Source organism: Podarcis muralis, chromosome 16 (assembly GCF_964188315.1).
Source record: "Podarcis muralis chromosome 16, rPodMur119.hap1.1, whole genome shotgun sequence".
Taxonomy (NCBI): domain Eukaryota; kingdom Metazoa; phylum Chordata; class Lepidosauria; order Squamata; family Lacertidae; genus Podarcis; species Podarcis muralis.
Window position 1 is genome coordinate 29400710 of NC_135670.1, and position 15040 is coordinate 29415749.

General features: G+C 46.3%; 2 protein-coding genes across 2 annotated transcripts; one reads left to right on the forward strand and one right to left on the reverse strand.

The window, feature by feature from the left end:
• On the forward strand, positions 1-7406 carry MRPL40 (mitochondrial ribosomal protein L40). Its single transcript, XM_028710433.2, has 4 exons — positions 1-158; positions 2529-2612; positions 3611-3766; positions 6879-7406. The coding sequence occupies exons 1-4, from the start codon at positions 88-90 to the stop codon at positions 7186-7188; spliced, it is 621 nt and encodes a 206-aa protein (XP_028566266.1). The 5' UTR covers positions 1-87; the 3' UTR covers positions 7189-7406.
• A 2044-nt stretch (positions 7407-9450) lies between these two features.
• Positions 9451-14699, reverse strand: C16H22orf39 (chromosome 16 C22orf39 homolog). The gene is made up of 3 exons (XM_028710963.2): positions 14572-14699; positions 12185-12352; positions 9451-9696 (listed from the first exon to the last, which is right to left on the reverse strand). Exons 1-3 carry the CDS (start codon positions 14614-14616, stop codon positions 9571-9573), a joined length of 339 nt encoding a protein of 112 aa, XP_028566796.1. The 5' UTR covers positions 14617-14699; the 3' UTR covers positions 9451-9570.
• Positions 14700-15040: the final 341 nt, after the last annotated feature.

The window sequence follows — 15040 nt, forward strand, 5'->3', positions numbered from 1 at the left end:
CCGGAAGTGTCCCCCTTCTGGAACGGAGAGACCTGGTGCGCTGCTGCACTTGGGAAGGTTCGCTGCGCTGAAGAGCGGAGGAGAGGCATGTTGGGCCAGGTTGTCGTTTCTGGGGCGCTGAGCCTCCTTCGCAGCGGGGCAGGAAGCTCTTTACTTAGGTAGGGGGCAGGGTAGTTTTTTTTGTGTTGAATATATGCTATATGGGAATTTATGGACCTAATAGGTATCTAAAGCCATTTGCACATAACAAAATATGTATTTTATCAAGTAATTGTTGAACTGAAATACAACTAGGAAGAAGTATATTAATAGGTAAAGGTAAAGGGTCCCGACTCTGACCGACTCTGGGGTTGCGGTGCTCATCTCCCTTTATTGGCCAAGGGAGCCGGCGTACAGCTTCCGGGTCATGTGGCCAGCAAGACTAAGCCGCTTCTGGCGAACCAGAACAGCGCACGGAAATACCATTTACCTGCCCAACGGAGTGATACCTATTTATCTACTTGCACTTTGACGTGCTTTCGAACTGCTAGGTTGGCCGGAGCAGGGACCAAGCAACAGGAGCTCACCCCGTTGCGGGGATTCGAACTGCCAATCTTCTGATCAGCAAGTCCTAGGTTCTGTGGTTTAACCCACCCACAGCACCACCCACCTCCCTAGTATATTAATAGTGAAATACAATTAAGAAGTATATTAATAGTGAAATAATTATTAAGCTCTAACTTAAACTGCTTGGGGGCCCATTACTTACATCTGGCTTCCTCAAACTTGGCCCTCCAGATGTTTTGAGACTACACTTCCCATCATCCCTGACCACTAGTCCTGCTAGCTAGGGATCATGGGAGTTGTAGGCCAAAAACATCTGGAGGGCCGAGTTTGAGGAAGCCTGACTTACATCAAAGGTGCCTGTACAACACAAAACACTGTTGCTGTATGTAGGTTTTATTTTATTTTATTTTTATCTTATATTTTGGAAATGTACATCCAGTTGTTTTTTTCCTTTGAATTTTTTTGGGGCCCCCAAGAGAGTGGGGCCCTAAGTTATAGTTTGTTTAGCTTATACATAAATCCGTCACTGGATGGGGGGCAGGATGGGAGGGCTGATCCATCTATCACCCATCAAAAGGAAAACGTTTCCTCATGTGTATCCAGATACATAAAAGACGTGCCTGCTAATATCAGCCAAGAATCCGTGTAGACCAGTCATCCTCATTGACCTTGCAAGAAAATTAGTGGCCATGGCCTGCGGTTTGCCATTCAAGCATGGTAGAATGCACTGGGGCATGGAGGTGTATTTTTAAAACAGGGTGGGGTTTTTTTAAAAAAAGATTTAGATCATTGTCTGAATCATTCAGGCTGGGATAGTACAGTCAGTAGAGCATGCTGCTCTTGATCTCAGGGTTGAGGGTTCAAGCCCCATGTTAGACTAAATATTTCTGCATGAAGGTAAAGGACCCCTTGATGGTTTGGTCCAGTCAAAGGCAGCTGTGGGGTTGCGACACTCATCTCGCTTCAGGCCAAGGGAGCCAGTGTTTGTCCACAGGCAGCTTATCTGGGTCATGTGCCCAGCATGACTAAACTGCTTCTGGCGCAATGGAACACCGTGACAGAAACCAGAGCGCATGGAAACGCTATTTACCTTCCCGCTGCAGTGGTACCTATTTATCTACTTGCACTGGCATTCTTTCAAAATGCTTGGTCGCCAGGAGCTGGGACAGACCAGTGAGAGCTCACCCCATCACTGGGATTCGAACCACCAACCTTCCGATCAGCAAGCCCAAGAGCCTCAGTGGTTTAGACCACAGCACCATCCGTGTCCCTATTTCTGTACTGTATCGCAGGGGCTTGGACTTGATGACCCTTGTGGCCCCCTCCAAGTTGCTACCTATTGGCAGTTTCAAATACAGCGGTACTTCGGGTTACATACGCTTCAGGTTACATACGCTTCAGGTTACAGACTCCGCTAACCCAGAAATAGTACCTCAGGTTAAGAACTTTGCTTCAGGATGAGAACAGAAATCGTGCTCCGGCGGCGCGGCAGCAGCAGGAGGCCCCATTAGCTAAAGTGGTGCTTCAGGTTAAGAACAGTTTTAGGTTAAGAATGGACCTCCGGAACGAATTAAGTACTTAACCTGAGGTACCACTGTACTCAGGTTGCTCCTGTGACATTGCCGTGCACTGGGCAAATGGTGAGACACCACTGCTCGGTCCAACCCTCAGTGGCTATGCCACACAAAAAATGAAAAAAGACGTGATGGGCCCAATCCACAATCCTTTATGCCTTAGCTTCAGTAAGTTGGTTTGAAACATTTGCAAACAAGAGTAAAAGAAATGACCATCACAGAAGTGAAGAAGGGTTTGCAGTTGGGTTTGTCACTGGAAGTTGCCCATGACTGGGGCGCCAGGGGCACAAAATGGCATAGAGGAGGCTGAGCTAGATTTAAATGGGGTGTTGGGTGGTGCCTGTAATCTTTGTTATTGGGTGTGATATATTAATATGGGAATGAATGAAATATTGCTTTATTTCTTAGTTCTCAGCTAATCTGGAATGTCCAAGGTCGAGCGAACCACTGGCAGTCTTCACTTCTTGGACTGAGGGCAGCACTACCTATGAGGTAAAACCCAAGTCAGCTTCGATCTTATAGGTACACAACAAGCCTGTGAGAGTGAGTGTGACTGGCCCAAGGTCACCAGTGAGCTTTGTAGCTGAGTGGGGAACTGAATCCAGGTCTCCCTGGTCCTAGTCGGACAATCTCAGGGTTGTGGGTTTGAGCCCCATGTTGGGCAAATAGATTCCTACATTGCAGGGCGTTTCTAAGGCGAAAATTTTAGTCACATTTACCTGGGAGTCAACCCAGCTGAATACAGCAAGACTTATTTTCAAATAAACATATGTAGGTAAAGGTAAAGGGACCCCTGACCATTCGGTCCAGTCGTGACCAACTCTGGGGTTGTGGCACTCATCTTGCTTTATTGGCCGAGGGAGCCAGCATACAGCTTCCAGGTCATGTGGCCAGCATGAGTAAGCTGCTTCTGGCGAACCAGAGCAGAGCACGGAAACACGGTTTACCTTCCCATCAGAGTGGTACCTATTTATCTACTTGCACTTTGATGTGCTTTCGAACTGCTAGGTTGGCAGGAGCAGGGACCCAGCAATGGGAGTTCACCCCGTTGTGGGGATTCGAACTGCCGACCTTCTGATCGGCAAGTCCTAGGCTCAGTGGTTTAACCCACAGCGCCACCCGCATCCCTTAAACATGTGTAGCATTGTTCATTTAAGAAGAGTTCTGTGTATTTCATGGATGATCAAATAAAACAGGGAAGGGGAACTTGTTGCCTCTCCAGATGTAGTTGGACTCCGACTACCATCCAACATGGCCAGTGGGCAGAGATGATGGGATTTGTAGTCCAATGTCTGGAAGGATACAAGCTCACCAATCCTGCAATATAACGTATAGGTTGAAATGTTTTCGGTCCAGCCTGTTTTTGAAACCATCAAGGAAATCGTTCAGAGGCATTGTTAGTATGTAGCATATAGTTGGCCTGAGTGATAATATTACATGCCTATAATTGCCGATAATAACTCTTTGAAGTTTTTCTCTGTCTCCATTAGAGCAGAACCAAGGAAGAAGAAGAAGGTGGATCAAAAGAGAGATATAGCCATAAGGGACCGGTTGAGGAAGAAAATTAAAAAATTACAAAAAGCCCCTCAAGAACTAATTCCTATTGAAGACTTTATAACACCGTTCAGATTTCTAGATGAAAAAAGGTAATGATCAGGGATTCCCATGCATACAGTGTGGCTGCAATATATTTTGCATGGTTTGCAAAGCAGATTTTTCAGTATTTTGTTCTCTGTAAGGGAAGTGTTTCTGGAGTATGAGTATTAATCTGATTTAATTATGTGAAAAAATTCAGTTGTGTGCATGTTTGAGAGAGGGGATAGTTTATATTTTTGCTGCATTTGTGCAATCATATTTCAATTTAATAAGTGAAGTATTTTCCTAGCATATACAGACCCTTCTCTCTCATCCATTTGCATGATACACCCTTTATGGGGCATGTCTCAATGAAAGGCAGTGGTATCCGACTAACCATTGTTTCTGTGTCCAGTTCTGGGCGTCACAATTTAAGAAGGATATTGACAAGCTGAAATATGTGCAGAGGGCGGCAACCAAGATTATCAGGGGTCTGGAAATCAAGCCTTTAACTGTTGAGGGAATTGGATATGTTTAGCCTGGAATATCGACTGAGAGAAGATATGATAAAGGTAAAGGTACCCCTGCCCGTACGGGCCAGTCTTGACAGACTCTAGGGTTGTGCGCCCATCTCACTCAAGAGGCCGGGGGCCAGCGCTGTCCGGAGACACTTCCGGGTCACGTGGCCAGCGTGACATCGCTGCTCTGGCGAGCCAGAGCCGCACACGGAAACGCCGTTTACCTTCCCGCTAGTAAGCGGTCCCTATTTATCTACTTGCACCCGGGGGTGCTTTCGAACTGCTAGGTTAGCAGGCGTTGGGACCGAGCAACGGGAGCGCACCCTGCCGCGGGGATTCGAACCGCCGACCTTTCGATCGGCAAGCCCTAGGCGCTGAGGCTTTAACCCACAGCGCCACCCGCGTCCCAGAAGATATGATAGCTGTCTTTAAATATCTGAAGGGCTGTCACATAGAAGATGGAGCAAGCTTATTTTCTCCTGCTCCAGAGGTAGGACCCAAAACAATGACTTCAAGTGACAAGAAAGGAGATTCTGACTAAACATCAGGAAGAACTTTCTGAAAATAAGAGCTGTTCTATAGTGGAACAGATGAGAACTGGTGAACTTTCTTTCCTTGGAGGTTTTAAGGAGAGCTTGGCTGGCCATCCTTCATGGATGCATTAGTTGAGATTCCTGCATTGCAGGGGGTTGGACTAGATGACCCTTGGGGTACCTTCTGACTCTACAGTTCTGTGATTCCCATTTCATCCAGACTAGGGACATAGGTGGTTATTAGCCTGGGAACAAGCCAGAATTTTAAATTACAGTTTGAAGGAGGTTTAAGATCGTGGCTTGTTCTGAAGCTGGTAAACCTATTTTCCTAGTTCAGACAAAAAAGGAAACCACGAGTAATTGGATATTTCTTTATTTCATTGAGCTCTGTTTCCCAGGAAGGAGAAGAAGGGGTTGTATGCATAAGCAAAAGACTTGTACAGTGGTACCTCGGTTTAAGAACAGTCCGGTTTAAGAACGATTTGGTTTACAAACTTTGCAAAACCAGAAATAGTGTCTTGGTTTGAGAACTTTACCTCGGTCCAAGAACGGAATCCGAATGGTGGAAGGGCACCGGCGGCGGGAGGCGTCCTTAGGGAAAGCACGCCTTGGTTTAAGAACTGTTTTGGACTTTCGGAACAGATTAAGTTTGTAAACCAAGGTACTACTGTACTTCATAATATGGGATATGGTTGTCCTAATGAAGCCAGTGCTAGCCTGAAACTATTGTATCCGAGTTAAGATCAACTTCTGATTCACTGACATGCTCAAGGAGTGGATTGGATATTAAATAGCACTGAAAGTTTCAGCAATCAGTAGCTATTTTCATGTGAAGACAAAATATGGTGAATATAGCATGCTGCCTGTCTCAGACCCTTGGTCCATCTAGCTTAGAATTGTCTCTGCTTACTGGTAACAGCTCACTTCACATCTTTCCCTGCCCTACATGGAGATGTCTGGGATTGAAATGGGAAACATCTGTATGCAAACCAAGTACTGTTTCCTACAAATTCCTTGTTTGTGATAAGAGTTTCCTTGCTTCAGGATTACAGTTCTGTGTGGTTTAAGTAACTTGAAGATAGTTGATGCCCCCAAATTACACTGATCAGCCAAAGGGTATTTGTTAAGGCAAAGGAATTATTAGACGCTGATGTTGCTCAGCTTTAATGTAACAGAAATATTTCACAATATCAATCTCACAAGTCAAGAACCCAGAGCAGCAATGTGGCACAATGGACCACACATGCACACTTCTAAAACTGCTTCTTTTCCAGAGATTCAAGTCAGTTTGGCTTAAGAAATTTTAGCTCTCGTAGTTTCACCTTCTGAAACAAGGATTAACAGCTCAGGAACTTGTGCAGGTCTTGTAAAAATAATCTTCCAACTGGTTGGCCCCAAGTACGTAACTGTGTTTTGTTTCTTAGGAAGGAACTAGACAAAATTGCGGTCAATCGCAAAGGGGATTCAGATATTTAATTTGGCACATTTTACCTGAGAATCTTCTGCTATTCTATTCTATTTAATGCAACAAATAATTTTAGTAGCCGTGACCGTGGTTTTATTGTATGTCTGTGCCCGATGATTTTTATGGTTATTGTTGTTTTTTCTTTTTCTTTTTTCTTTTTTTTTTTTAAATAACTTTTTATTGAGTTTTTCCTTTACAGATAAATCCGTGCAACCATGTTTACATATTTGTTGTTTTTGAACTTCCACCAGCACCTCCGTCAATCATCCATTTTTCTTATCTTCACGCATTTTCTATATAATATTGTCAATTTAATATTAACCTTCCATCTCTGTTTCTTTTTTACAATATACCTTGTACTATCACAAAGCCTCCTTAAAACCCACTAGCATTGTCTGTTCGTCACATATAGTTTTCAGATAATCCATAAACTTTCCCCAGTCCTCGATGAATTTGTGATCTTTCTGGTATCTAATTTTTCCAGTCATTTTATCCAGTTCTGCATAGTCCATAAGTTTCATTCTCCACTCATTCAAGGTCGGTAGTTGCTCTTGTTTCCATTTTTTTTCTTTTTTTTTCTTTTGTTCTCCTTCTGAATGTTGTCATGGCCTATGGCTAGTGGAATAAAAAGTTTAATCGGAAATTGTGTTTTGTTTTTCTGATTTAGGGTGCGAGACACCCCTCCGCTCTCCCCCGAGGAAAGCGAAAGGCGAGCTCTGCTTATGAAGAAGTGGTCATTTTACAAGCAAAAGGAGCATGAGGCAGAGAATAGTATAATCAAATCGCTTGTGGATGCCCAGGAGGCAGCGTTAAAAGAACTGCGCCTTGAATCGGAGGAACTGTACGAGGCAGCAATTCAGCGAGACGATGGTCTGTTCCCTTTTGAGAGACAGGAGCTTATGCACTCACCGCCGCTGCCCAAGTATGAAGCTCCCGAAGGAAAATGTGTCGACGTCACCAAAGTATATACACAGTGATTCGGAAACGTTGCCAAGGAACTACTGGAAGATTCAGCAAATGCAAAACACAGTAGCATGAACAATGTGCGGTCATTCATTACTTCTGAATTACCAGAAACGAATAGAACACATCACAAGAGCAAGCCTCCCTTTTAGAATAGGGTACATTCTAGACATCCACTATCCTTCTCTCTTTGTGCTAAGAATATGTGACATAAACAACATTTTTATGATGATTTTTTTTGGCCATTTTTTCCTGGTCTGCCAGCTGTTGTGTGGAGTACAACTCCCATCCTTCCTCACTGTTGGTTATGCTGTTTGGGGCTGATGGAAATTGATTGGTTAGCCACCTTTGCTCTGAGCACCAGCTTGGACAGAATGTGTTCAGCTAGGATATGTTATTGGGTCTACATTCTAAGTAAAGCTATGCGAGGAGGAGGAGGAAAGGGTTCTTTCCTGCTTTTCATAGCAACCCCTCTCGAGCCCTAGTGGGTAGGGCCGCACCCCACAACAAGGACTCTGGGAATTGTAAAGATGGAGAGGTCAGAATATTGTACATCCCATGGGGTTACCAACCGTTTTGAATTTTGAGAGTGTGCTGGGGACACCAGTCCCCAAACAGCTGCCACGGGAGGGTGGCATAACACATGGTAGGCATATATTGGTGAAGCTTTTCCTATACAGTGGTACCTCTAGATACGAATGGGATGCGTTCTGGAGCCCCGTTCGCATCTAGGGGTAAACATAACTAGCGACGGCGCGTCTGCGCACCCGCGCGTCACTTTTCGCCACTTCTGCGCATGCGCGTGATGTCATTTTGAGCGTCTGTGCATGCGCAAGTGGCGAAACCCGGAAGTAACGTGCTCCGTTACTTCCGGGTTGCCGAGGAGCGCAACTCAAACGTGCTCAACTCAAAGCATATTTAACCCGAGGTATGACTGTAATTGTATTTCCTATGAGAAGAGGCTTAACCAACCTCTTGTATGTTAGGTAGAAAATAAGCTGCAACAGCGCATTAAGGGCAAGAGGGAAACAGCAGCTGCTTAGGGCCTTGGGAGTCCTATCACTTGGGGTCCAAACAACTCACGCACCAATCACAGCTCTGACCACTCATTGTCTAAAAACACAGACAGGAAGGAACAACCAGGCTCCCTCATTTCACAAAAATCCCTTGGAAGGATTTCTGCACATTTTGCTTCATGAGAAGGCTAGGTAAAGGTAAAGGGACCCCTGACCATTAGGTCCACTCGTGGCCGACTCTGGGGTTGCGGCGCTCATCTCGCTTTATTGGCCGAGGGAGCTTCCGGGTTATGTGGCCAGCATGACTAAGCCGCTTCTGGCGAACCAGAGCAGCACACGGAAACGCCATTTACTTTCCCGCCAAAGCGGTACTTATTTATCTACTTGCACTTTGACGTGCTGTTGAATTACTAGGTTGGCAGGAGCAGGGACTGAGCAACCGGAGCTCACGCTGTCGCGAGGATTCGAACCGTTGACCTTCTGATCGGCAAGTCCTAGGCTCTGTGGTTTAACCCACAGCGCCACCCACGTCCCATGGGAAGGCTAGAGACCTTTAAAAAAATGAAAACTCACGAGTCTGCGGCTCATGTCAGGGTGCCAAGCGAAGGTCTTCCCCAGGTCCCATAGCACCAGGTTAGCAACCCCGGCTTTATCACATATTCAGAACGTATGTGCTGCATTTGTAGCACAGTCAAACCTCGGTTGTCGAACGTAATCCATTCCAGAAGACCGTTCGACTTCTGAAACATTCGACAACCAAGGATCAAAGAGCAGTCGGCAAAGTCAATGGAGAGAAAAGAAAAAAATTCCCCGGAAGCCATTCAGCTTCCAAAAACTGGAGCAGTTACTTCCAGGTTTTCGGCTTTCGGGAGCCAAAATGTTCCAAAAAGAAGGTGTTTGGGAGCCGAGGTTTGACTGTACACAAGAACTTCTAAACCACCTCTACTCGTCGTGAACAAATCTACAGGATTGTGTCCATTGTAGCTAGCCCTGTCCTGAAAGTCAGTGGTATTCTGACAGTACTGTTTAGAACATTGTTGCGTGAGGGAAGACAGGGTGCCAGAGGACAGCTCACAACATGAAATAAAGCCCGTTAGCTGTGACAGTTAAATGGTACTTTCACGTTCGGAGACAATATACCTCTTAACTAGCAAGTATGGGGACTTGTAACGGGGTTATCTCCCCAAAATTATCTCTTTAACACACTGTTTACTAAATAGTTCAGAACAGATTGTAAAAAAATATCGAGCACCACGATAGTGAAGTATATGGTTGCTGGGAGCATGGGTTTATGGCTGAGAACTCTTCTATACAGCACAGTGTTAGGATTCCATAGAAGGCATCGCCCAGAAGTCCAACACCTGATACTCCAGGGCCTCATCATTTGGGTTTGTCTTCATCCAGAGGCAGATACCAGCTTACGGGAGGACCTTTCCTCAAGTTCCACACCGGAGCATACTTCTGTTTCTCCATAACCCGCTCTCTTTCGCTCTTGCATAGGGAGTCCTGGAAAAAGGCAGAATCAACAATAATATTAACTATTATTCATACAATGCCATCAGTGAGCATGGTGCTATGCAGAACAGAAGATCTCGGGTTCCACCTGGGGTCTCCAGGTAGGGCTTGAAACAACTGTGAAATCCTGGAGAGCTGGATAGGCATCTCAGGGTAGGCGTTCCTGATCCAGGCAGGCCAGTGGTCCCAGCTGGTAAAAGAAAGCTTTGTCTGCAATCTTAGAATCGTAGAGTTGAAGGGCCCACAAGCGTCATCTACTCCAACCCCTTGCAATGTAGGAAACCTTTGCCCAAAATGGGACTTGAATCCATAACACTGCGATCAAGGGTCTCATGCTCTACCAACTGAGCTATCTTGTAGGTCATGGCTCACTGGTAGAACACCTGCTTAGGGTGCAGAAGGTCCCAGCTTCAACCTCCAGATAGGACTGGGAAAGACTGGAATACTGTTGGTGCTGACCTTTAAAGCCCTAAACGGCCTCGGTCCAGTATACCTGAAGGAGCGTCTCCACCCCCATCGTTCAGCCCGGACACTGAGATCCAGCTCCAAGGGCCTTCTGGCGGTTCCCTCATTGCGAGAAGTGAGGTTACAGGGAACCAGACAGAGGGCCTTCTCGGTAGTGGCGCCTGCGCTGTGGAACGCCCTCCCTTCAGATGTCAAAGCAATAAACAACTATTTTACTTTTAAAAGTCATCTGAAGGCAGCCCTCTTTAGGGAAGTTTTTAATGTTTGATGCTGTACTGTTTTAATATTCCGTTGGAAGCCGCCCAGAGTGGCTGGGGAAGCCCAGCCAGATGGGCGGGGTATAAATAATAAATTATTATTATTATTATTATTATTATTATTATTATTATTACTATTACTACTACTGGAGCTGCTGCCAGTGTAGACAGTACTGACTGATGGACCCATGGTCTCACTCAGTGTAAGGCAGCTTTCTATGTCCCTCGGTATTAAGGGAAGGATGTGTCTGCAAAATGTCCCAGGTTCAATCCCCAGCACTTCCAGGTAAGGGTCAGGGAAAAGCACCTGTGTGAAATGGTGGGGAGCAGCTGCCAATCACTGTTGATGCACATCAAGGGTGGGCTTATGGTCGATGCGATGGGGGAATCTACTGGTTAAATATCTAGGTTATTGGTAGATCAGTAAGGGGTTCCGACTCCCCATAGTAACAACAAAAACACAATTTTGGTTAGTGATTTTATACTTGTAAACCGCTTAGAAGCTGCCTTGGCAATTTAGTGGTATATAAAGGAACTAATAAACAACAATAAGAGTTGATAGAAAAATTATGCTGCTGCAATAAAGCAAACTTGGAGGCAACAAGACGTGAGATTGTGTGCAAAAGTAGTTCTGGTATTGAAAATAAGGGTTGTATCCAGCTAGTTCTGTGGGTGTGGGTGAGCTTTGGCCCTCCAGATCTTGCTGGACTACAACTCCCATCATCCCTGGGCATTGCCCATGCTTGCTGGGGCTGATGGGAGTTGTTCAGCAACATTGGGGAGCCAAAGGTTCCTCGCACCTAATCTATTCACTTCAGTACAGCCACGGAAATTAATCCAAGTTCATTATGTCTGTTAAACTTCAATGAGTGTGCTGAGGATGGATAACACGGGATGCAGTGAACCAAATATATTTAGCATTTCTGTTTTGCTTAGGTTACGACATACAGACAACGAGCATTTTGCACACATTCCAGACATGCGCACACCTGGTCAGACCCGGAAAAGGATGTAACCTGGATGGGGTGGGTTTGCACTACACTGTCGCATGCAATGACCCAAAATGCAACCCCAGCGCAAATTGGGGGATGCCTGTATTGCAAAACCAGTTTGTACTCACCATTGTTACGAACCACATGATAGACTGCATCCAATGCCAGTCCTACTCAGAATAGACCCAATGGCATTAAGAAATACGCCCACTCTATGCTCATCAATTTCTCTTTACTTACTCTGTGTGGGATTGAGTTGAACCATTGTTTGAGAGCAGCAGGCAAACCACTGTTTTGAGCCACTCTGTTATTTAGTTTTGATGGTGTGTTATCTGCACCTGGCTCTAGTTGGTCAATCCTGAGGTTACAGTAAAGAAAAGCAACATAGATCTGACGCATCTGAAATCTGCCCACCCTACGGAAGACTAGTCTGAGCTAGATACAGTGGTACCTCGGGTTAAGTACTTAATTCGTTCCGGAGGTCCGTACTTAACCTGAAACTGTTCTTAACCTGAAGCACCACTTTAGCTAATGGGGCCTCCTGCTGCTGCTGGCCGCCGGAGCATGATTTCTGTTCTCAACCTGAAGCAAAGTTCTTAACCTGAAGCACTATTTCTGGGTTAGCGGAGTATGTAACCTGAAGCGTATGTAACCTGAAGCGTATGTAACCTGAGGTACCACTGTACATTGATGGTTGAGACAGTAAAAGGCAGCTTTCTATGAATGGATTTTTCCATTGCTATAAACCCTTGTCCCTTGGCATACCTTAGCCTCTGAACTTTTCGTCTTCTCCCATGCTTTGCAGTTCTCATAATCTCTCTTCCACTGCTTACAGGAAGGCGCCTCCCCATAGGTATAGTAGTAATGGAACAGATTTGGGATGCTCTTGCAATGTTTCCATTCAGACCAGTAGTCATTGCAGGCTCGTGGGGGCTGCCAAACATACACACAAAACGTATAAGCAAGGAATCAACACTCGTCTACAGGGCAGAGAGGACCATAGAAACTGCAACAAAGTGCTCTTCTGTTCCAGGTGCCTTCCCAGACCTGCTGAAAGAGGCAGTTATTAAACCGCTTCTTAAAAAAACAACTTTGGACCTAGCCATCATGGCCAACTAACACCCAGTCTCAAATCTTCCATTCTTGGGCAAGGTGATTGAGCACGGGGTTGTTAAACAACTCCAGACATGCCTGGAGGATGCAGGCCATTTGGATCCCTTCCAATCGGGATTCAGGACTCATCATGGGACTGAAACTGCCTTGATCACAATGGTTGATTATCTCTGGCAGGCCAGAGACTGAGGTGAAAGCTGTTCCCTGGTCCTGCTGGATCTCTCAGCGGCCTTTGACACCATTGATCATGACATCCTTATGGACTGTCTGAAGGAGTTGGTCCCGTTATACAGTGGTCCCGCTCCTTCCTCCTGTGCCATGTCCAGAAAGTGGTGTTGGGGGGGTGAGTGTTTGGACCCCTGGGCTCTCACTTGTGGGGTGCCTCAGGCTTCTGTCCTCTTCCCCATGCTTTTTAACATCTACATGAAGCTGCTGGGAGAGATAACCAGGGGGTTTGGGCTGGGTGTTCATCAGTTTGCTGATGATACCCAGCTCTACCTCTCCTTCAAATCAGAACCAGTGTAGGCAGTGAAGGTCCTGTGTGAGTGTCTGAAGTGGTTGGTGGGGGGTGGGGGTGGCAGTTAACAGATTGATGTTGAATCCTGACAAGACAAGAAGTACTGTTCTTGGGGACAGGGGACAGACCCCTGGTCCTGAACGGGGTAATCATGCCCCTGAAAGATCAGGTGCACACCCTGGGAGTCACTGGACTCACAGCTGTCCATGGAGGCGCAGGTCAATTCTGTGTCCGCAGCAGCTGTCTACCAGCTCCACCTGATATGCAGGCTGAGACCCTACCTGCCCGCAGACTGTCTCGCCAGTGTGGTGCATGCTCTGGTTATCTCCCGCTTGGACTACTGCAATGCGCTCTACACGGGGCTATCTTTGAAGGTGACCCGGAAACAACTAATCCAGAATGTGGCAGCTAGACTGGTGACTGGGAGTGGCCACCGAGACCATATAACACAGGTCCTAAAGGATCTTCATTGACTCCCAATACATTTCTGAGCACAGTTCAAAGTGTTGGTGCTGACCTTTAAAGCCCTAAACGGCCTCGGCCCAGTATACCTCAAGGAGCGTCTCCACCCCCCATCCTTCAGCCGAGACACTAAGGTCCTCTGCCAAGGGTCTTCTGGCGGTTCCCTTACTGCAAGAAGTGAGGTTACAGGGAGCCAGGCAGAGGGCCTTCTCAGTAGTGGCGCCTGCCCTGTGGAACACCCTCCCTTCCGATGTCAAGGAAATAAACAACGATCTGACTTTTAGAAGACATCTGAAGGCATGCCCTGTTTAGGGAAGTTTTTAAGGATTGCTGTTTTTATTATGTTTTCAAATACAGTGGTACCTCGGGTTAAGAACTTAATTTGTTCTGGAGGTCCATTCTTAACCTGAAACTGTTCTTAACCTGAGGTACCACTTTAGCTAATGGGGCCTTGCACTGCTGCCATGCGATTTCTGTTCCCATCCTGAAGCAAAGTTCTTAACCCGAGGTACTATTTCTGGGTTAGCGGAGTCTGAAACCTGAAGCGTCTGTAACCTGAGGTACCACTGTATGTCGTAAGCCATCCAGAGTGGCTGGGGAAATCCGGCCAGATGGGTGGGGAATAATAATAATAATAATAATAATAATAATAATAATAGGAATTGTAGTCCAAAAGCAGCTGGAGAAACACTGCTCTAACTCAGCTCTTTTCAGCCCCAGTTGTTGTTGTTGAACTACAACTCCCATCCCCCCAGCTAGCAAGGGATGATGGGAGTTGTTCAGGTGTTCTGGGACTACAACTCCCATCATCCCTTGCTAGCTGGGGGGATGGGAATTGTAGTCCCAGAACACCTGGATGCCGCTATAAGGGACCTATTCGACTCATATACCTGCATTAGGCACAAGGAATTCTGCAGCCTGCACACCTTCTGCCACAACAGACCAGTCTTTTGAGGGGCCTTTATAAAAGGCTTACACACAACTGCCTCTCTTGAAGGCTTGTTAAAGCGGCTTCCCTATTCTGAGCCCCACATTAATCCCGCCCCCCCCCCCCGCTTACCCTCCAGGTATCGCTGTCAGCCATGCTGCTCCCTGCTCCGTCCATCCCTCCCTCCCTCTCCGTAAAGAGGCGGGCCTTTGTGACGGATTGACCCGGCCGCGCCACCGTCCGCGAGCCCAGACGCAGTCGAAGTCAAAGAGGTAAAAGTTCCAGCGGTTCGCTTAGAGACAACTTCCGGCTCCCGTTTGCGGCAGTTTGGCTGAGGCTCCGCCATTGAAGGGGGTTAAGAGTGGCGGGGAAAGGCTGATTAGGGGAAACACTTTCCCTACCCACCCAGTGCTTTTGAAATAATTGTCGCCTGTGCAGAAAAGAGAAGAACAAAACGACTTTTTTATTTTTTAAAAAAGGCTTGACTCCTGTTCCTTATTTAGTAATTATTCAGCAATATCAACTCAGTCTGGAGAGCTCAGTTGGTTAGAGTGGCTTCTCTTGGTCGTTGCCTAGAAAAATGCAGTGAAATATTATCCTT